At 37.1% G+C, this 23,058-nt stretch overlaps 2 protein-coding genes across 4 annotated transcripts; one reads left to right on the top strand and one right to left on the bottom strand.

Moving 5' to 3' along the window:
- Positions 1-1,409: 1,409 nt before the first annotated feature.
- LOC116259655 (acyl-CoA-binding domain-containing protein 6-like) lies at positions 1,410-11,530 on the bottom strand. 3 transcript variants are annotated; one of them, XM_031637515.2, is made up of 12 exons: positions 11,436-11,530; positions 11,054-11,342; positions 10,770-10,940; positions 9,724-9,891; positions 7,378-7,530; positions 6,808-6,960; positions 5,645-5,806; positions 5,317-5,484; positions 3,646-3,826; positions 3,354-3,549; positions 2,074-2,209; positions 1,410-1,865 (listed from the first exon to the last, which is right to left on the bottom strand). In XM_031637515.2, the coding sequence occupies exons 2-12, from the start codon at positions 11,259-11,261 to the stop codon at positions 1,855-1,857; spliced, it is 1,707 nt and encodes a 568-aa protein (XP_031493375.1). In that variant the 5' UTR covers positions 11,262-11,342; positions 11,436-11,530; the 3' UTR covers positions 1,410-1,854. The 3 variants fall into 3 exon arrangements, with proteins under 3 accessions (XP_031493375.1, XP_031493377.1, XP_031493376.1); XM_031637517.2 differs by having other exon boundaries at positions 10,770-10,919; XM_031637516.2 differs by having other exon boundaries at positions 11,425-11,524.
- Positions 11,531-14,251: 2,721 nt separating this feature from the next.
- On the top strand, positions 14,252-22,301 carry LOC116259272 (uncharacterized). The gene is made up of 10 exons (XM_031637001.2): positions 14,252-14,455; positions 17,373-17,502; positions 18,441-18,633; positions 18,721-18,933; positions 19,021-19,159; positions 20,552-20,702; positions 20,783-20,892; positions 21,429-21,526; positions 21,630-21,699; positions 21,842-22,301. The coding sequence occupies exons 1-10, from the start codon at positions 14,363-14,365 to the stop codon at positions 21,929-21,931; spliced, it is 1,287 nt and encodes a 428-aa protein (XP_031492861.1). The 5' UTR covers positions 14,252-14,362; the 3' UTR covers positions 21,932-22,301.
- Positions 22,302-23,058: the final 757 nt, after the last annotated feature.

Raw genomic sequence — 23,058 nt, 5'->3', positions numbered from 1 at the left:
CAAAATCATTAAATATTGATGCCCCCAAAAACTTGCAATGCATCCCCTGGCCCATCCAGTTGAAAGTACTTGGCATAAGAGCGGTGCACCCTAACACTATGTTGTTTGAAGGGAAAGAAATGGATAGAAGGGAAAAGAAAGGAAAGGGGTGGAAAGAGAATGGGAGGGAAAGAAGAAGAAAGGAACATCCTTTCATTTCCCTCCCAATCTCTCCATTTTTTTAGAGGGACTAGAATTATATTAAAAAATCATTTCCTTCCCCTCCCTTTCATTTTCTTTCCTTCGCATCCAAACACAGTCATTAGTTCTCCTTTATGTTCCCTCATTATTAATTAGTCATCCAAGAAAGAACCTTCTTTTCATTCCCCCTCCATCCAAACAGACTGTAAAAATGCCTCCTATATGGCACCCAGAAGTTACTCGATCGTAAAATGAGCCGAGCTAAGGTCATGTGTGCTTGCATCGAGTTTGAATCATTCATTAATAGGGAGTTGACTTCTAGCTGCATATAAGTTCAACTTGAATAGGCCCGTCAAAGAGCATATATACAGTGTGTTTCACACATCTGATAGAGGGCATCTTTAGAAACAAAGCGTCTGTGTTGGTGGCTTGCAATGAATTAGTTTTTCAAAACCTATTGGGCGTCTCTTCAACCATTACAGTTTAAGAAAACATTATACTCAGCTTGGCAAAAGCTTATCCAACCCACTGGGCTTGAGCTTAACGGGCTGTTGAGCCATTCAGCTGTAAAAATGGAGCTCGGCTCAAGTTCAATGCAGGCTTTGCAAGACTTAAGGCCAGCTCAAGCAGCCCCAGTGACTGCAAAGGCAGCTTATACGTGCACCCCTACCAACAGAAGCATGACTGAAAAAGGGTTAACTCTTAGATGAAGCAGGACCTCAAAAAGTTTAACCAACCACAGAACATTTGATCAATTGATTTGACTCACATTTAATAGATATGACATAGACAGTTTGCTTACAGAAAAACAAATTTTGAGTCACATCATTTAGACTTAAGGAGAAAAGATAATCAAAAACAGCTCATAATGCATAAAAAAATGGACGGATTGAAAAACCATATATATATTTTTTTAAAGATCAAAACCGTGATTCTTAGTCAGAATAACAGCGTAGACATATGACACCAGAATTAGTGAACTCACCTAGCGAAAACTCTCTCTCTCTCTTTATCTCTCTCTCTCTCTCTCTCTCTCTCTCTCGCGTAAAGATTTTCAAGCTTCTCTTTCATGTGGGAGCCTTTATTTTCAAGCTTCCACCATCTAGAGTTATCCATTAGTCTAAATGCGGCATTTTGGCTAGAAGAGATTAAATAGATCCTCCCATCTTAACCATTTTTCCCAACCTTACCTATTAAAATTTATCCTTTCCCCAAACCTAATAAACCAGTTTGCTCATCATGGAACAAATTTCCATTTCACCTACAACTCTTGGTACATGCAATTTCCTGGATACAATACTGAGGTTTAAGTACAACAGACAACAATAACTTCAAAATGCATGCTAACATTGGAACTTTCCCTTCTGGGAATTCTACATTTGCTTCCTTGGATAAAAATACAGCGTAAAAAGGAGACATTGGTAATCAACAGCTTGCTTGGTACAGGATCCCCTGCTGATGCCAAATCAAGATTGTCGTGCATGCTCCCCTTTGACTCGCAGCATGGAGATCGGCAAAATTGGATGAAACCATACCAGCTATCTGCTACCACCCTGATCAATAGTAATTTCAAGTAATTTTCTATGTCCACAAACTTTTTAGTCACCCCCAGTAGTGCACCACCCGTTGTGTTAGTTCTTCCTCGGTTGCTGTTTCTAAATCATTTACATAGGCTCAGCATAAACCTGGATGTGGGGGTTGAAATTAGCTACTCCAGACATGTTAAGAGTTCTAAGATGATTGGGAAAAGATCACACCTAAGAAAATATTCATGTGGTGAAGAAACAAATTGATGAACTCGCAGAAAGGACATGGATATAAATATAAGCAATTTGATATTTGGCCCTTCTACATCAGCAACAAAAAATGTAATTCAATTGTCTTTCCACATACCCTGCTTTGAGGATGTAGAGATAGTTTCTCCTTCTGGGAGTACACAGTTTGTTGAAGGAGCTTCTTTTGCAGCAGCTGAAGTTTGAGGTTCTTGAGCAGGCTGAAGCACAAAATCTGGTTCACTATTTTCATGGATCTGGTTGTGAAAATGAGCAATTTAGTATTACAACATATTTTTCAACATGAAATAGCAAATTACCGTACTATTTCATACAAGAATATAACCGCAAACTCTGGTTACAGGAAATTTGGCCTTTAAGGCTGATATGAATCCGCTGATATGTGGCAATTTCCCTCAAAACCACTAGATAGAGACCCACATTAAAACTGTCCTTATTGAGCTAATTAAAGTTCAATTGAACAGATGGCTACAACTTTGAGAGCAAGTCATTTGCTCAAGAAAGGAACCCGAAAACAGAAAAACTTCCAAGGATCAGAACATTAACCTGGTCTCACTTTTTGGCAGTTTTATATAAAGTGCAGAAAACATCAAGAAATTTGGTCTCAGATTGGAGGCAAAAGATTGGCCCCAATTGATATTTCTCATGACAAAAGTTAAATTGGAACTACTCAAGTTAAATTGGACTTACCCAAGTTAAATTGGAACTACCCATGGTCATGCCCAAGTGGCATTCATCTACTCCATCTTTCCATAGACTTTCACATCATTAGGGGTTTTCACAAACTCCGGTCAAGTGCTAGATGGCCCAGCTCAAGATGGACTTGAGCTCAGCTTGGCTAAGCTTGTGGCCCAAGCTCAGCATGCTGAGGATAAAAAATACAGTTTTTTCGCATATCCTAGAAACATGAGAGAATTTTGAACTGAAGTGCAGACTTTGGCAAAAAACAAACTCACTCACCGTATCCACAGGTTTTTCTGTGTTCCTCTGCGAGTTTAACTGAGCTTAAATAACCCGAGCTTGGATAACTCAAACATGATTTGTTTGTTTAAAAGTGGATTTACTCTTCAGCTCAAACTCAACTCACTTAATGAGTCAAGCTCCAGTAGACTCATCGTGCCGTCCAAAATACAACTTATTCGGTCAAACAGGATATCAGTCCCAACTATAGCATGTTATTTTGTTAAAAACAAGTTTAGCTGAAGACCACAACAAGAAGTCCACATTTGCCTTAATGTACTAAAAGTTTAGTCAGCAATCTTCTCCTTAAAATTTACAGGCAACCCTGTAATTAAGTGACGAACTGGAGTTAAGATCATAATCCATTTGTGTCTACAACCTTAAGCGACTCATGTAAGACAAAATCACAATGAAGCTTACCAAGTTTGAATGGCTTATTGTAGGAGATGAGCCATTGGACAGGGAAGGAAGATTTTCCAATGCTGACTCTTGCATTGTAGATTCATTCACATTAGGAACCCCTAAAAACTCTCTTTTTCCAATGGCTCCATCAAATTCTTTCTGTCTGCTGCTATCTCTTCCTTCAGCAGCATCCCTTGCTTTAGATATCCTTTTTCTGGTAGAAATATAAATCAAACTTTTTGGAAGAACAGAAGAACCCAAAAGACATAAATAATGAATTCCTTGCTTAATATGTCACATTTAATCGTACCTACTGACATGAGCATGATGAGAAAAGTTCAAGCTTGGTGAGTATGAGAACAATATGCCACGTAAAGGTTTTCCACCAATATTCGTTTCAATTTTGTAACCATAATGTAGAACATCTGTAATTGTAGCCTCAAATGTTGTCTCTCCAGTGTCAGATTTATATAATGAACAATTTTCAGCACCTGGATTAAGAAATACTTGATAAGTAACGAAAATCTTATCAGTCAAAAGAAGCTAATGCAAATTGCAGCCAATTTCCATAAGCTGATAACCTCCCCTTGAGCTAACCAAAACATTAACAAGCAGAGTAAAAAGAAAGAGAATAACAGAAAAGACAAAATGGTTAACTCTTGGTTCATCAACAAAATTCCTGAGTGCTAAAAGTATAACAAGGGAAAGTGCACTAGAATGATAGAATCTGTGATGTATAATAGACATGACAGACAAACAAATGCATGAGAAAATAATCTCCTCGCAACTTGCCACCATCCTTCCCATTTCTTAAGTGCACTTAATATAGTAATTGGAAAAAAGGAAGGACCCTGTACAGAAAACATGAGTAATGATACTTATGTTAAAGCATTGCCAGGAGAACTTATATTCCATCCCAAGTTATGGTTCCCAGTTGTATGATCACTTCTGAGAAAAGTAATGTCAACAATAATTTGACCAATCACTATTGAATGCTAATCAGAATTGACAATTAGCATCGATAATGAGATCCTAGAAGTTCATTCCCAGCAACTCTATACATACCATTCTAACCTGGATGACCCTATTGAACCGTAGAAAATATGTCCAAATTAAGCTAAATCTAGCAAGTGGAAGCATATTCTGATTTATGTGCTCTCATTGGCAAATTTCCAATATGATTACCTCCATCCATGGTGGTAGTGCAAACTATCTGCTGGAATCCTCTTCCGTACATGCATAGAGATTCTCAAGGAGCTTTTAATTTTCATTTCTTTTTTGAAATTTAACTATCAAATGTCATGCATCTTTGTAGGAATCAACATGTTCATCAGTGATGACCCAAACATGATGAATGTGCATGTTCATGATGATGATTAAAAGTTAATCACCTAATTTTTAGTAAAAATGCAAGATTAGAGGAATATTTTTCCTTTTACCAGAAAAATACAATCAATCAAGCTGCCAGGAATACCAAGTTCATCAGCAGCAAGGAGAATCACATTTATTTATGTGTCAAGACTTAAACTTTACAGAAGGTTCAGAAGAATTACAGGTCTGTTTTCATACAAAAACCTTATGCTGGCCTTACACAAGAACGTCGATTATACTACTGAGCCACTTTAAATTAAGGACCTAACTAACAAACAAAGCCAAATAACTGGCAAACGAGAGCTAAGGAATCATATAATTTAGAATAAAATCTAGAAAATGACACAAAAAAGGACTATCACTATACAAAAAGCAGTATAAAGGAAATGTTTCAAAAAAAATCCTGAAAGCCCGCAAGAATGAATTCTTATAAAATGATTCCCTGGTAAAGGAACAAATAAGATTGAATAGTGCAACTCTGATTCAATAAAGATTCAAGGCAAACAGAAATTTTTTCTTCATATACATTGGAAATGTCAAACTCGATTTTTTTCATCTAAAAGGTTTTAGGAGAAGATAAAATTGCCGATGGACAGGGCAGGCTGCTTACCTGTTTGTTCATGCTTGAGAGAAGAGAATGAAGTATGTAAAGCTTTATCAATTTCAGGCACCCATTTCGCAGAATTGAGATATTGTTCTCTCTGCTTTCTTTTCAGTTCTTTTCGTAATGAGAGTTTTTCCTGCCTGTGATCATACTTCCCATGTCCTATAGATATATCTGTTCTTTCAGAAAAGTGAAGAGAGCGTCATGGAACAAGAATGAAGAAGAGAAAATATATCTACTTTGAAGGGCAGCAAAAATAGAGACTATGCACTTTTAAATAGCATGAATAACATGTAGACAAAGCCAAAACATTGAAGCTGCATGATTGGCAAACCTGTATGTAAGTAGTACATATCATCAAGAGCCTCAAGATTCTCATTGCAACCTCCTATGAAAACAAGGACGCCCTTCTGTGGATCCAAGCAGTCCCCAGCTACAGAGAACCTAGCTGAAGGTGCTTGACTTGTACTTAAAATTTTGCTCCAAATGCATGTGTCTGTATACATGTTGCCAGATTGATGAATTAACAAATGAAAGTCATGAACAGATAGGCCGAGAACTAGAGGCAGCATTTAAGCTAGTCTTAAGAATATTTTACGGCAGTAAAAAGGAGAACCATGGACAAAAGGAAAAGTCACAAATGACACTGCCGCTGTTTTACAGCCAAAGACCAGCAGCAACACAAAAAGTTCCAGGTAAAAGATGGGATGATGCCCAAGACTATCAAGGATAATACAAATTACTGGCTTTGACTAATGCCATTAAAGCTACTTCCCCCAACATTTGAACGGAATAGTCATTTCTTGTGAAGCATAACTACAAACATAGTTCAGCTATACATCAGTAAAACATCACAACTTTTTTAATTGTCTTGTTACCTAACATCGTAGGTCAACCACACCAGCTTGGTTAGCATGAATACACATCTCATTCGACTTACAACTATGTCACATTCATACAAGAGTAAAGTTCCAATTAACAATTTACAGAAATCAAGGAGATTGTAATGATTGTTTAACTCATCTTTTAAGTTACAGGGTATTTTGAGTTTCCAGCACAAAATCCTTAACCACTTGAGCTACTTTGATTTCCTCTGCATCCCCATTGCTCTCCATATTTGAACCAACTACTTATTGGGATATGCTTAAACCTTAGCAAAGCATAGAAAATGATAAAAGTAGCCATTATCTCCCATAATTGATAAACCAAAATCTGATGTATTAGCTTGTGATGGGATCTAGAAATTTGGTTGATTTTTCAGAGTAGGCACCATCAAATGACCAGAAAAAGTTTTGTTACTCTTTCTTAACTTCTTTGAGTTATAGCATTCAACTGTGATAAAACTCACATCGTCACCCTGTGAAACATCAGAAATATCATAAAGAAAAAGTTGACAACCAGGATTTTCATGCAAAACAGATTGTTTATAACATACAGTCCCACAAAAATATCAACATCACACTTCACAAATACTAGAGTCGTAAAACCAAAACGCACCTATGTTTAGCACATGGAGGTCATCATAAAGGTTTCTGTCATCAGTAAATCCTCCAAACACAAACAAATACTTTCCAAGTGCTACGGTTGAATGGCCAGCACGAGGAGGCAATATTTGGCCAGAAGTGTTTAGCTCTCTCCAAACAAGAGTATCTGTCAAAAAAAATAGAAAAGTTCATACATTTTAAAGATCCACCCATGACAACAACCAACAACTCATTTCGCCATTGCAAATGATATATCCTCACTGTTGAACACTGTAGAACATTTTCTGTATCATTTTCATAATACAGAACTAGAGACAAATATGACAGCAATAAGTGCATACAAACACTTCAGATAAATGGTAAAAGGGTTCTTAATCTCTTAGCATGAAATGGCAGATCTAGCTAAGTCCAGGACTTGGGTCCAAAGTAGATAAAGAAAATGCTATCTTCCATTCCCAAGCAAACCCTCCCAAGTTTACACGTAAACTGGTAGTTAACTCAGGACAGTTCAGAATAGGAACATCCCAAAGTCTATTTTTCCTGTAAAATTGATGAAACAACACTGCAGAAAAAAGATCATCACCTGTATCTAAAACATGGACATCAGACAAGTAGTAATCAGATGCATCTTCACCGCCAATCACAATAATTTTATTCTTCCAAGATGAACAGGTATGGCTATCTCGAGCTGATGGTGGAATGCCAGTTGTTAAGACACGTTTCCACACAAAGCTCTCTGTTAGAACGTGGAAGAACAGTACATTGAGGTTAGAATTCTGCATTCCAAAAAGAATCCATGTTACCCTGCTACACTACATTACCAAGTAATAGACACACATTCTAATATCTCATCAAAGAATATGTCATGAGGTACCCAGTTCAAGATCTGGGGCAGTACGGATTTCAGGAAACGGTTTTCTCATTCAAAGCTTGTATGTTGCTGGTTTAGCAAGAAATTACTACATTTACTTTGCTCTTTCATATAGATGAAGCTCAAGTGTACTAGCTTTGTAGGTCTTACAAGTTTGGCTTGAATATTGATATCACTGACTTCTCACTCCTTATCTAGGTCTTTATCTTCCTTGAATGGCAGATGAGCCTTGAAATTTCAGTCAGAAAGGTCCAGAAGATCTTTCTAGATGCCAAGGGTTGGGGCTAAAGTTTGCCTGTTGGAGGATGCAGCTACAGGACAGTCTTCAGAATGATAGAGGCAGCCTGAAGAATCTCAGATTCATGACAACAAACTGGCTTTGGGGGATACGAAAAAAAATCCATTTGAATATCTACAGACTAGCTCAATTAGTGTGTGCAAACAGATCTGGGTGAATGAAATATTTTTGGATTCATTTGTTGACCAGTACTGGTTTCTTTGGTCGTGGATGGTTGATACAGCTTGAGGCTCTAGGCAAGATGAAGATAGCTCAGAGAAACTTAAGGTTCAAAAGCATCACATTGGATTTAAGAAGTGTGAAGAGCAAGAACTTGCACAAATTTATGAGCAACAGAAGAAGGAAGGCCCTGAACTGCTGCATTTTTCAGTGGCCACAGTCATAACAAAAACAGTTCAACTATCATTTGCAAGTTTTCAACAGATTATGTCGAGTTCAAGGTTGCAGCATGTTCAAATTGGCAATGGACATCAGGACAGTCACTTAAATCTCTCCACCACCAAGTTTGTGCATCAGGTGAATGAAGCTCTGCTTGCTGTTCTGTTTTATTTTGTCATCTATGATTGACTTTGGATGTTAATGCAAGCTAGGCAGATTCAGATCTAAAAAGTTGGCTTACCTTCTAAATGACATCCCATGTGGGGAGATGACTTAGTCATAGTCCAACACTGAAAAAAATTGAAGCCAATGGAAACTTCATACAACTGAGCCTAGTTATTTATTCCCAACTGGCAGGCTAGCAGTCTTTTCTGACGCAAAACTGAAGCAGACAAAATAATAGGTTGAGATCCACCAGTAAGGAAGTTCAGATAGTTTTGGGATGGGTCATTACATTTACCATCCGTTGCCTCCTTTTCCTACCAGAAAGTGATTTCTCTCCTGCTTCAATATGCACTCAATTTTTTCATTTTATAAACAAGCTTATTTGCTTTGTGAAAGAAAAAGGAAGACTGAAAATATTGATACTAAGGACATTTGAAATCATTGTTGTTGTTGATGAGAAGGTGATCATTGCCTGAAAAGGCATTGTAATCATCAGAAACAATGAACACTCCACCACAATTTCAAGCAAGATTCTTAGATATTCTAATTTACATGGATATCTTAGCATTTCTGTGTTCTGCAGTCGCGCAGATAACTACTTGTAATATTTTTGCAAAGTGTTGAAATTTTGAGTGAACTTGGAAAAAAATGTTTGAACAAGGCTTTTCTTTTAAACCAGCAAAACTTCAGGCTGAAAAAATCCTATAAGAGATCGGTTTCAACTTGGTTAGTCAAATGACAACAACTGAGGCTGCACCCATATCCTCGGAAAACAATGCACTGCATCTGATACAGTAGCGCCTTTTGAAATTTTAACGTTTTTATTTTTTCAAGTGTAGCCAAAAATGCAAAAATCCATTTCCATGAAATGATGTGACACCTGAAGGGCCATTTCCATGTTCCTTAAAGAAGTTTGCAGAACAGAGGAATTCCTATGGGAGCTTCCACTGGAATTGATTTTTAGTCACCCTAAGTAAATCCAAATTCCAAAATGAATAAAAGAAATAAAGATGATTCAGAAACAAATCAAACTAACAGTTGAACCACTACCTACAAATCATCATTAGCAATCCATGTCAATGACAGCCAGAATGACCAGGTATAAAGAATAAAGAAGTACAACTTTGAATGTTTGGAAAACCAATTACTATCAATTATTATGGTGCTAACACTAGCCTGCAGTACAGTCTATTTACGAAAAGTCTCAGCATATTTACCAACATCCAATATATACAAGTCGTTGTAGTATACTTCTTCATGCTCAACACGAGACTTTCCACAACCACCAAATAAGAAAAGACGTTTGCCAACAAGTGCTGCACTGTGTCCCTCCCGTGCTTCTGGCCCATTGCCGCTTACAGTTGGCTGAGTCCATGTATTTGTAGCTATAGATAGAATAAGTTGGTCAGGCATCTTAATTATGTCACAAGTATGTTATTAACTTCAACAGACAAAGCACCAGATTTCAGAGACAAATTATGCAGTATCGATACATCAACTTAAGCCATCCATCCTGTTTTACATTGATAAGATGAATGAATAAAGTTGTTATTTACTCTAGATAACCATATTTACAAGCAAGTTGGAAAAGGTACAGAAACAGATGCCCATATGATTCCTTTAAGTCCTAAAGTTGTCCTGCAATTTTACACAGTCAAAAAAGTATATATTTAGCACGTAGTTCATGGTACAAAGCATCACCGGTTTTATACAAGGACAGTCAACTTCATGAATCGACACCTTTCTCCTATTCTATTAAAAATATGAGGATGCAAATGCAAGGTTCCTGTGCCTCTGAAACTAACCCGTCAAATATCTAAAGCACATTAAGATAAAAATTGCCAGATATCTTAAGCACCACAAGATGAAAAATAAGGAAATACTTTTGAATTCCACTGTCAGCAGACATTAAAATGCAATGATTTGGAGTTTCGACCCAACTTAAACATTGAACAATAATTTCTTACAGGAACAACACATTTTTCATAGTCATTATTTGCTTTTGACTTAGGTTAGCATGTATATTCCGTTATTCATGTTGCTGTCAGAATCAAAACAAAAGGATGCAAGAAGCATTAATCTGGAAGACGCCTCAAGGTTAAAACATTGGAACTATCATTGAAATGGTAAACCGTATTAACATTTTCATAACATTGTATTCTCAAGCACACGTACGAAACAACAGGAAAGAGAGTAACAGCAAAAAAAATAAAAGAAAAAAATATTCAAAAGACCCCAATAATCAAAAGAGGAACCAACTTACTGGTATCAAGCACATGCAAATCCTTCAATGGATTTTTTCCATCAGTACCCCCAAAGATATAAAGGTCAGTCCCCACAGTGGTACAACTGTGGCTGTCCCTTGGCGAAGGTGGAATTCCTTTCATCACAGGCTTGCTCCACGCTTGTTTAACTGCGGGGAAAACAACCAGAACTAAAAAAAAAATCAACCTTTCTCTCGGTTTCTCACATACCAACATCACAAAAGGTTATATTTTTTTTATACCATAGTCCACAAGGAATCTTGAAAAAGGATGGGAAACCTACCCGTATCGAAGACATAAACATCATTTGTCTGGCAATTATCCTTCGCATAACCACCAAAAACATACAGAAACCTGCCGCCTTTGATGGAATTGCATGTGTGACCCCATCGTTTACCAGGCCCCAATGTATCACTTTTCATTCCTAGTGATTTCTTCTCTTCCAGGTTTTCCTTAGATCTCATCACTACTTTAACGCTCTCCCACCTCATTTTCTCACTATTAAGAAACACCCACCTTCCGTTCCTCCCTTCTTTTGTTATTTCGGCACACTGATCGTCACCCTCCGCCCTCTGTTCTAAACCACATCAATCAGCATTAACCAAGAAATGAAGTTTTTTACGACTAAAGATGAACGCAAAGCAAATGTTGTACCTGATCTTTACCTGAGCAGGACGGAAAGAGTAAAGGAACCTTAGGAAAGAGAGGAACGGAGGAGCGGGCAAAGGCCTGAGACAACCAAAGGGAAAAACGAAGCAAGTTGTGTAAGAAAGATTACCAAATGAGCCATGGTTATATAAATTTAATTCCCCAATGTTTCTTTCCATTAGTTAATGGATTAGTTAATGTCCGTAGCAGGAAAGAATTAAAAAAGCAATTTATTAGTCCTTCACTCTTTCTACTAACCATTCGTCTCAGTTCAATTCCAAATAACCGGCCCTCAATCATCCATTGGTTCGGCGACATACATGTTGAAAATGCATTCTTTGAGTGCCTCCTTTGATTCCAAAACTACGATGTTGGAATTTTTTTTACGGAAAAGAATGCCAACTTGAAGATATAATAAGATTCTATCAATTCATCAACATGGGTTCTCATCTCTCGTATCGGTGCATTATATCGGCCCATAACTTCTCTCGGTTGATTCATTCTCGTACAGGCTAACATTTTGAACAAAATAATAAAAATGAGAAGAACAACGTTGTTTCTAAACATCTGCTCTAGATATAATGTTTTGTATTCCACTAGATGATATCGAGAATCTATATTTGAATAGGTATCGTACGGCCCAAGCCCATCGGGCGTCCCAAAATGTTTATTTGGGCAGTCGGAAACAGGCCCGTTGGAATATAAATGGGTGGGCATTGTTTAGAAAGTTTTGGTCTTGGATGCAGCGATCGAATCTAATTTAAAATGTATTATATCATCTGAATAGGTTTTATTTTGGAACTGATTTCACGTATTTTTTCTTTTCGTCAGTATTTTTCGCATTTTTTCTCTCTTTATTTTGCACTCTTTATTTGAGGGAATCTGGTTGAGGAAAGAAGTTTTCGTCCAACCGCTTATAAGAACTCAACTCATATCTAATTCATCATCTTCTAAGGGCTCAAGGTCTACTTTTGAGTACTACCTCTGCCACAATTTAAATTGTGTTTGGATGACTTTCTTTTTACAGTACAGAGAGTTGAGGATTCGTGGGATTCAAACAATTGTTGGTCCCCTATCAGCCTCTACTCCGACCATTATGCCAACCAGCTCAAAGATTGATGGAAAAATAACAAATCTAAAACACTAGTCTAAAAGTGGGACTGTATGTAAGTATAACTTTTTAAAATGAATAAATTGGCATTTTCAAATATAAAAGGATTTTTTTCCAACATATGGGCAAAGCCATCAACTCTCTTTGTGTAGATCCATTTGCGAGTTCAATAAGTTTGTTAATATATACTGGTTTAATTATGTTAAAAGATACGTCAAATAGCAAAAAAAATTGATAAATGTTGAAAAAAATCAGAAGTCAGTTTTGTCAAACAAATTAAATAATATATATGTACATTTCACAAAGAAAAGGTGAAAGCAAATGGTCGCCAGGCAGTTTACATACATACGTATGCTTATTTGTCCTTTTTTTTTTTAATCTGCAATTTTGTTGAAGATTGAAAGACAAACAAAGATGGTGTCCAATTGAAGCAAGTCACTCGTGGAAGCAAAAATATCACCAATAGGATATCCAGCTTGATTGACCACGCTTACGTTGGTGGAGTCAAAATTTTGTAGTTAAAAGGGCAGTATTGTAGAATTTTTCATTTTCATGGGGCACTACATACATAAATAAGTAAATAATTATAAAACATTTATATAACAATAAAAAAAATTGTGTTTGTGGTGTGGGCAACTGCCCATGCCAGCCTATATGTAGCTTCCACTCCTACGCTTACCAGATCGCAGTGTTGCGCATAGGAGTGAACACGAGCTGAGTCAAGCCGAGTTCAGCCAGCTCAAGCTCGGCTCTACTAATGAAGCCTTGAGCAAGCAGCTCGAGCTCAACTCGGCTGTTACGTATTGAGTTCGACAAACTCGTTTGAATATATAAACTATTACTTTGCCATAAATTGAGTTTGACTTGATTAAGGCTCAACAAACTTAAACTAGCTTTTGTAAAAACTTACATAACTAATTAACGTCAATATACCGGTCTTTAAATTTGAAAAACAAGTCGGATATTTAAAAGATCACTACACGTCCTTTTCAATCCAAATCGAATATTAACGGTTTGATACTCAACTCGATTATTTAAAGGAGTCGACTCATGAACTTAAGCTCGACTCGTTAAGTTAATGACTTGGCTTGAACTTGTTCACGAGCCAACCTTTAACGAGTCGAGCTCAAGCCAAACCACAGGGCCCACAGCAAGAGAGAGATAGAAAATGAAGAGTATATAAAGGCCTAATCAGCTTCGCCGAGTTTTTGATATGGCCGGGCTAGATAGAAGTCGGGCTTGGCAGACACCTATATATACATATAAAATTTAAAAAGAAATAATATTAATTAAGAAAAAGATATAAGAGAAATCCTTTCATCCATCCATTTGAGATGGACAATTTTAAATGGATGGACAATTTTATGCATAAGTTTAGCACGAGTCAATTGACCATTATTTCCAATAAACGTTTATGTTATACAAATTAAGTAACTTTTGCTGAATTTAAGTTGAGAAATATGTTCACTGCAAGGCCACTACACAATTACAATAAACACTTGAAATGAGTTTATGCAAGAAGTGAAAGATCAATGACTTAGATTGGATTCGGAACTTTACGATGAAATATTTCATGTTTTTTGCTAAACCAAATCGATCTAAAGCTTCTTTGTCTTTCAAAAATACCGTTGCGTGTTCATTTTTGGGGCGTGACGAAAAGAGGTCCGTACCAACACATCGCCCTACATGCGGGTTTTGTGTGTTTCCGTTTTATAGAAGAGGTCCGAACACATGCGCTTTCTCTTGGTTCTGAACGTATAACCCGACTCCATTTTGCCCCTCGTCTCCTAGGGTTTCGTTGCAGTCCTCCGCCGCCTTGTGCGTTTGAGAACGATGGCAGCCATTGTAGAAACCTCGGAGGAGGATCTCGCCCTCGCAGTCGTTAGATTCACGTCTGAACTCGCTTGGGCAGACGCCGGGCCTGAGGTAATAATCCTATGCTATTTCGCCCCGATCGTGCACTCTCCTAATCGATTTCTTTGTCTTGGACGTGAATCTTGGTGTTCTTTTTGGCGGGCAATCATTTATTTTTCCAGAATTTTGGGTTCTCCGTACTCAAAATCGGGTTTCCGCCTACAATTTCTTTGATTTTTTTTTTTGGATTTTTACGATTTCATGTCGAAGATGGAGGTTTTTATACGTGAACTGTTGCAGTGCCTGTAACTGTTTATATGATTCCGTTTAGTTCAGTTCGGGTGGCGATTCTGAACAAATTGCGTCCTTCTCTGTTTGTCGTTTTCTTCGATTGTGCTATAAGGAATGCTGGCATCCTTGTGGGTGCAATGTGGTTTTGGGGTTGGACTACATGGGATATCCGACAGTAACCTGGTTGATGCTTGGACGTAGTTAGGTAACTACTTCCTGGTTTAGGTGGTTGTGGTATACTTTTGTTGGAGATATTTCTATTCAGTTACAGTCTCTGGGCCTCCAGAGTTAGGTTCTGTGTCCATGAATTTTTAGACTTTCGGTGTTAGCATGTTAGTCTTTGCAGTATTTTATTTAGTATTATTCTGTTCTGTTGTTGCTTTTAAGTTATGGTAATGTGACCTGGTCATGGCCGAAATTGTGGGGACTGCTTTCTGGTTATGATAAATGGAGATATAAGCTGGTGGCCTGATACATATGATCAGACTCATGGATAAATCCACTAACATAAGGTACCTTTTTCTTGTGTTCAGTGTTTCATTGATAACCTCTAAGCGGTAAGAATCTTCTGTATCGCTAGATACTGAAGATAACCACTATTTGTTTGTTTGATTTTGGAGCTCTGACTTTTGCTGTATTTTCTTCTTGTTTTATCCAAGAATATTTTGTGCATTTCTTTTGCGTGTGCATTTCTGGCAATGCATCTCCGAAAAAGCATTTCACATTCTTTATTTTACTGTAGGTAGGAATCTGTTATCTTGATATAATGTTTTTCCAACTTTCAAATGCTAAGATCGTCCAGAAACTCCACCTTGTTTCAATAGCAATAGTGTCTAATGTTTGGTAAAAGTGAAAATATGTGATCTAGTTTATGGAATTACAAAATTTGGTAGTACTTGTCTCAAATGGTAAGAGTTACGTTCCAGTAATGGTATAATGGTTCTCTAGTGTCGAGGAATTAGAAAATTTGATAGAAATGTTGTCATTCAACCTTGTTTCAATAGCAATAGTGTCTAATGTTTGGGTAAAAGTGAAAATACATGATTTTGTTTATGGAATTACAAAATTTGGTAGTACTTGTCTCAAATGGTAAGAGTTATGTTCCAGTAATGGTATAATGATTCTCTAGTGTCTAGGAATTAGAAAATTTGATAGAAATGTTGTCATTCAAATGGTAGGGAGGTTATTAAACTGTTATATCATTTGAATAATTCTTTTCAGAGAGAAAACATTGTTATAGCACCTAGGAGCATGCATTGATTGAGATTATGCATGTTTCCTTAGTAGTTAGTAGTTAAACCTTAAAAGTGCTAGGTGGCCTTGAGTAGTGGTGCTCCAAATAAGCCTAGGCAGAGTCTTGGTGCCCCAGGCAGAATAAGATGGGGAACGAGAAGGAGAAGGAGAAGAATGAACAAAAGGAAAGGGAAAAAGCATAAGAGAAAGAATGAACGATGGTAAAAATAGAAGTAGAAGAAGAAAAAAATAGGAGTAAAAGGAATTTAAAAATTTTTCTTGACTTAGACACATAGTTGGTCCAGCCTAGTTGAAAATGTAAGTTCCTAGAGCCTAACTGTCTGGTGGTTAGGAACATTTTGTACTTCAAAGGATATTACAGGTTCTTGCAGATGAATACCATTTTCCTAGTTCTATGAACTTTCATTTGTGTGTGAAGCTTACCATCTGAGCACCATAATTTTTTCTGTTCTGCATGACATGGGTCCATGGGCATGTCTTTAAGGAGCCATAGGTTTGCCTGCTATTTCTTGTTGAAGAGAAAACTAAATGAATGGAGCACACATATTTTCTGTTTTGTTTGGTGTGAATCTGTGATAGCTGTAGATAGAACTCTTCGTAACTTGTTTCAAGTTTTTAATCTTATTAGATGGTGACTCATTGATTTTGTAGCTATATGACTATGCCTGAATTGTACTTATTGCTTTAATTACATGCTATTTCTATGTGGCCTTGCCTGAGAGACAGAGGGGAAAGAAAAGGTTTCTTACATAACCCTTGCTTCAAAATTTTTTGAATATTTATTCCTGATTTGAAAACTTTTATTCCGTGTAGCATCTATAACGCTTGCTTTAGCTTTGTTCCTGAACTGTACTTATTGATATAGTTACATGCTATTACTATGTGGCCATGCCTGAGACACAGAGGGGGGAAAGAAAAAGATTTCATACATAGCTCTTGCTTCAAAATTTTTTGAATTTTTTATTTCTGCTTTGAAAACTTTTATTCTGTGTAGCATCTATAACGCTTGCTTGAGCTTTGTTCCTGAATTGTACTTATTGATATAGTTACATGCTATTACTATGTGGCCATGCCTGAGACACAGAGGGGGAAAGAAAAAGATTTCATACTTAGCTCTTGCTTCAAATTTTTTTGAATTTTTTATTTCTGCTTTGAAAACTTTTATTCTGTGTAGCATCTAAAATGCTCGCTTGGCTGATTCATTGGCTATAGCAGTAATTAGAGCCATAAACATTTTGTTATGGATGTATCTTCTTGTTAATTTCCATTATGTTGTTCATCCAGCAATTAGGTAGATACATGTTATATTTGTGCTTGATGTTTTGGAAAATCTTCGAGTTTCTGGAAGTTTAAACTTTAAACAATAGCAGGAACTTATATTGCCTTTGTATGTGATTTGACAAAAAAAATTCTCGAAGTTCATTATCATCTTATTGTGCTCTAGATTGCAGAGAATCAGGTGGCTAGACTATGTCAGGAGGCTCAGGAGTTTGTGGTGATGGGGAGATGGGTAGATTTGGCTTCTCTTATGCTTACTTCTGCTGATCTTGTATTCTCAAGGGTTTCAGACAAAGGTTAGGATCACTTGAATTTGTGTCAATCGGACAAAACAAAGTCTTTTACAGATTGCTTGCTGCTAAAATCAATATCCACATTTTCCTTTATTTTGTGAGGAGCTGTTATTTTAGTTGATGTGTTGTTCTCTATCCGCTTATCGAATAGTGGTTGTAACTGTGATTAGCTGCTCAGATCGGGTTACTGTGTTAGTGCTCCATTTGGTTTTAAGCACTTCTCACTCTCTTAGGGAATCCCTAATATTGTTTGTCTTCTTTATCTGTTAGCTGATTCTGTTGTCAAGATTCTGTTGGAAGAAGTCATCGGTTATGAAGATACCATTTTTTCATTACGTAAAAGTCAATTTTGTGGACTTCAATTTTGTATGTGTTGCCATCATATTTCATACCAGAAAATGTGGCTAGTTTTCTGGGGAAATTTGAGTACCGTGTCTTATTTATTCAGCATTGTACATCTACTGAAAGGAAAGTAAAAAATTTGAGATTTTATCTGACAAGTGTGATGATCCATGTGAATCAGATAAATGATGGGCAATAGGCGTGACAAAGAGTTCCCTAGATGAAGAAGGTGGAAATAAGCTTTCAGGTTTAGAACATGCGAAAATGGCTGGAAGGTGTTTGGGATTTTCAGTAAATCTTATCTAGGCCATTGGATTAAATATAGTTCAGTTACCTAAAAAATGTAGAATATTGTACCATGAATGCTTGCGTGCGCGCATACATGTGTATGTGTGTGTGTGTGTGTGTATATATATATATAATATTGTTATTTATTTTGTGCAGGACCAAATTTACAGTACAGCCTTTGGTTTTCCAATATGCTATTTCAGCATTATGAAAAATCTAAATTTTCTGTTCATATTGATACTTGTGATATTGGTAGTCTGCTTTTTGCTTGTTACTTGCTTACTCGAATACATTTTAATTCCTTCTTTCAGACTTAGATTGCATATACACTGTTATTTGCAACCTTGTTACAAAGGCTGGTAGTCCAGATGAAGCAATGGAAATTGCAGACCGTATTTGTATTAAGATAACCCAACAGCCAAATAAGAAGCCTGAAACTGAGCAACCAAATGAAGAGGATGAAATAGTGCAGCCAATTGAGAAGCCTGCATTGCGCTTGAAAATGTACCTACTACTTCCAACTTTCGTTTTTTTTTAAAAGATATTGTGCGCTTACCATATTCATTACCATTTCTTATCTTCTTGTCCCAGCTTGTTCAACCTTTACAACCTGCTTGAGCATCCTTACAGCAGGTTTTTTGTGTATGAGAAAGCTCTTGAGTTGGCTATTAGGGGGAAGGTTACAGAAAGCATCCTCCCATCTTTTAAGAAGATAGACAATTTCTTAAAAGAATGGGAAATTGGGCCCTTGGAACAAAGAAGGTTGTTTCTGAAAATTTCCAATGTACTAGGAGAAATTAAGAGGTATGTAAATTAACATATATTTGGTTTTGATGTTTATGTTCTTGTAATGTTATTGCATATGATTATTTGACTTGCTTGATTTTGCAGTTCATCGAAGGAATATTTCTCCTTTTTAACTAAGTACTTGGCGACCTTTTCTAATGAGGATGCACATACTATGAGTAAAGCTAAACCTGCAGCTGAGAGAGCTATCTTTGAATTTGTCAAAGCGCCTGATATGTTCCAGGTACTTGTATCGTTACATAGTATTATGGTATTGGGGATGTAAGCATTCCTTTCACTGAATCAAGTCCCTTTGGTGTTTAAAATCTTTACTGAACTATTCTTGGTTTAGAATCTTTAGATGTCATCTTCATTCCTCTGTATTTTTCACTTCCTTTTATACTTTTCCTCAGATGGTTATGCAAGTCTGCTGTTTTGGCCTTGACTCTTTTTGCCAACTGGAACAAGTTCTTAACTATTTTGGAATTTGTATGATGCATGGGCTAATAAGAAAGTGTTGAAGTTGCAGTAGTTGCATTATCACTAACAAGTAGATGATTCATTTGATCGATGACAGCACTGTCTGCTTGTTGTCCAGTAAATATTAAGTGGCTAAGTTGGTCCTTGGTCTGTCTTTCAGTTGTCTTACACAGTTTCAAATTGGAGCAGTAAGTTATGATATTAACCTGTATATTATGCATGGTGGAAAGTGCTAATTCCTTGTTAGTTACCATGTCAAACATTTGATTATCATGCAACCTTTTGGCATTTTAGACATACATGCTTGAGTTGTTTTTAGAAACTCCCTCTTTCTCTAGCTGCAGCTCCTTTTATAATTTTATTCTTATTTCAGTTACATATTTCTCTCCTATTAGCAAGGAGGTCAAAATCCTTCTCTGCATTCAACTTTGCAAGTAGAGAAGATGGTACGTGGAAGTCTTGCATCTATGAAAGTTCTCTTGGTAGTTAAGATGTTTGCCATTTGGTCAATGGGATTAGCAGATTCTGTAAGCTCTAAGGCTAGTTCTAGAATTACTGGCTTTTATCTTTTATCATTTTGATTGGTATATTCCTGTCGCCATCCTATTCCTAGGTGTCAAACATTGCCAGTGGTTACTACTTGTTTTGGCATGTCATGCATCTTTTAGTTACTTATATGTTTGTTTCCTATTGATGAATTGACCTGAGCCGCATGTCATGGTTGTTTATTCTTTGGGCTGGGGGAGAGAAAAACACCTGGAACTGTTGATGGGATGGTGACTGTTTGCCGGAGTTTTCAACATAAGCGCCATTTTTATGTGGCGTTTTGTTATAGTGTGAAGACCGAATAATTCAAATCATTCTAGTTGTCGACTTCTTGATTTATTGTTTTTTTTTTGACGTTCTTTGCTCATAAAGGCATAAAGGACCTTACTTTCATAGAAGCTGTTTACCTTGTGTATTTGATACTGCTATTTTACTGCGTTTTGTCTAACAAGTGCAAGTGGCAATGTACATGTGAACACATAAACAAAATGTGCTCTGGTTCTTGTGTTCAAAAACAAATTATGCAACTTCACAACTACTTGGTGTTAATTTGTACCCACTTTTTCCTCTGTTACACTTGTATTATCTCAGAATAAAACTTTCCTTGCAGTGTGATTTGCTAGACATGCCAGCTGTTCGGCAGTTGGAAAAGGATGGCAAATATGCATTGGCCTTTCAGCTGCTGAAGATTTTTCTCACACAGAGACTAGATGCATATCTTGACTTCCAGGCTGCTAATTCTACACTCTTGAAAAGCCATGGTATGTAGTTTGCACTTCATCATGGCATTCATATCCGTGCAGTACATCTCGTTCCTTACTCTGTGTATTGGTTCTTAAAGGTCTTGTTCATGAAGAATGCATAACAAAGATGCGGTTGATGTCGTTAGTTGATCTGAGTTCTAATGGCTCTTCAGAGATACCTTACGCCATGATCAGGGATACACTCCGGGTGACTCTCTCTCTCTCTCTCTCGCGCGGTAGCATTATAAGCCTATCTTTGTAAAACACCACCATATTTACTACTAGCATGATAGCAACTTGACAGGCAGGTTACAGCAAATGCTGGAACAGCAGGGTCAAGGTCTGCCTCCCCATAGTGTCTGAAGTGATCTTTCTTTCTAGTTTACTCTATCAAGCTTCAAATTGTTGAGGGCCGGTGTGTGAGAACCGAGTTGGATTGAACCTGAATATCTGCTCTAGCATGTTTAAAGTTTGAAATACAAGTGATTTGTTGAGTTGATGGAACCATACTGAAATATCTCATGAACGATAGCCATTTGCATTGAATGAAAGTTGTCTCCAGTGTCCCTACATGGAGAACTTTTGGTCTCGTGACTGTTGAAAATCCCCATTCACTTGACCAGGTCAATGGTTCAGCCGTGATAGTTTTTCCTTGTGGATGTCAGACATAGATGAACATGTCTGGGCAGTTGGAAAACGAAATTCCAAGTATCTATTGTGATGGTTGTTTGACTCTGCGTGCAGATCAAAGATGATGAGGTAGAATATTGGGTTGTTCGAGCTATAAGTGCAAAATTGTTGGACTGCAAGATGGATCAAATGAATGAAACTGTTATAGTAAGGTATGTTAAACTCGAATGTGGCTGCTGGTACTGCCTGACGACCCAAAAAAGGCAACTTCCTTTGTATTGGTTGTAAATTGTTCCTGACTATGATATTGTGCAGCCGTCACACTGAACGCATGTTCGGACCATCCCAGTGGGAAGTTCTTCGTTTAAGGTTGGAAGAATGGAGGGTGAGATCAGTTCTTCGTTTTGCTGAATTAGTGTGGCTGGCTTTCTTTTTCGTTTACCGTGATGTGTTTAATCTACCACAGGCAGTTTTATCCACAGCTTCTGGTGCCTTTAGCTTTCTGACCTTTAGGGTTCCCGTTTCAGGCTAATGTAACAAATGCTCTAAGAACGATCCAGTACAACAAGGCATCCGAGGAAGCCCCCCAGTCTCTGCAAGGTGGAATGATTCGTTAGAAGGATGTTCTGTTCTATTAGCAATTGACATCAAATCTTGGTGCTGCAAGAGACGAGGATAGTCCCCATGTTTTCCATCTTACGAGAGAGAAATTTTGTAGAATACCATTTGTAGCAGCATATTTCTACTTTCCCAATTGGAAGATAGAGAGCAACAGTTTGAGATTGATGTAGATGGGGTTTTAATTCTTGTGGCGAGGCGATGATCCTATTTAAGGCTTTGGCTCTGTTTACTCTTATGGCTTGTATGTTCTAGCTTTGCTCTCCATTGGTTTCTAGTTTTAATTTTGACAAATTGGTAGTACATTTAATCCTTGTAAGTACTATTTGCCTTCCTATTGAATTAAGTATGATACGTGTAATTTTCTAAGCTGGTAGGATCCTGAAAATATCATGGCATTCCTTGAAAGGTTGTGATTTGAGCTTGATGTTTGTCCAAAATATTTCTCGTAGTTTTTATTGTCTTCTACAATTTTCAATATGTTTGACCAAAATAGTTCTCTATTATTTAGTACTTTCTACATTTTCAAAATTTATATGTGCTGTATTGTCCTTAATATTTTTCAACTAAACCAAATAGTTGGTGCTTTTGATTTTGTAATGTTAAACTCTGGCAAACTTTGATGTAAAACGTTCAATGATGAGCTAACGTCGTCTGTCAATTCTCGTTCTTGTGAAGATGGAAAAAAGTCGGCCATACGAACTGAGCTGTATTGAAATCTCGAAATCAATTTAAAAGAAAACTTGAAAGAATGCGTGAACCCTTTTTTGTTTTTAAGACTATGGGTACACTGTTCGTCCATAATTTCAAATGCAGGGCTTATTATTCTGATATGGGCCTCAAGGATTTCAAGTTAAATCATGGAAGCCCATGATTATACTCTCAAGTGAAAAAGGATGGTCTTAAATTTTTATAGAAAAATCTTAAATTTTTTATAAAAAAGAAAAAGGACAATTGGTGAAAGTGAGATCGATCGTTTCGGTTGAATTTAGCCACTGAACTGTTCGTCTGATGCGCCCATTTCATGTACTCTACGGGCCCATTAGCTCAGTTGATCTCATATACTAAAAGGACTTTCGTTTCTCTGATATGCCTTGACGTACAAGTTTCAAGAAAAATTTCAGTT

The sequence above is a fragment of the Nymphaea colorata genome, chromosome 8, assembly GCF_008831285.2.
Source record: "Nymphaea colorata isolate Beijing-Zhang1983 chromosome 8, ASM883128v2, whole genome shotgun sequence".
Lineage (NCBI taxonomy): Eukaryota > Viridiplantae > Streptophyta > Magnoliopsida > Nymphaeales > Nymphaeaceae > Nymphaea > Nymphaea colorata.
This window is presented reverse-complemented; position numbering and strand designations above follow the sequence as displayed.

Bases quoted from the DNA above. Each gene is read 5' to 3' on its own strand.
- LOC116259655 (XM_031637515.2), bottom strand. From the start codon at position 11,261: ATGAGGTGGGAGAGCGTTAAAGTAGTGATGAGATCTAAGGAAAACCTG. The intron at 5,807-6,807 runs GTGCGTTTTGGT...ACATGTATACAG, and splicing joins CCTCCATGTGCTAAACATAG to ACACATGCATTTGGAGCAAA. The intron at 3,550-3,645 runs GTACGATTAAAT...TATTTCTACCAG, and splicing joins CATCATGCTCATGTCAGTAG to AAAAAGGATATCTAAAGCAA.
- LOC116259272 (XM_031637001.2), top strand. From the start codon at position 14,363: ATGGCAGCCATTGTAGAAACCTCGGAGGAGGATCTCGCCCTCGCAGTC. The intron at 18,634-18,720 runs GTACCTACTACT...TTCTTGTCCCAG, and splicing joins CCTGCATTGCGCTTGAAAAT to CTTGTTCAACCTTTACAACC. The intron at 21,700-21,841 runs GTGAGATCAGTT...TTCCCGTTTCAG, and splicing joins TAAGGTTGGAAGAATGGAGG to GCTAATGTAACAAATGCTCT.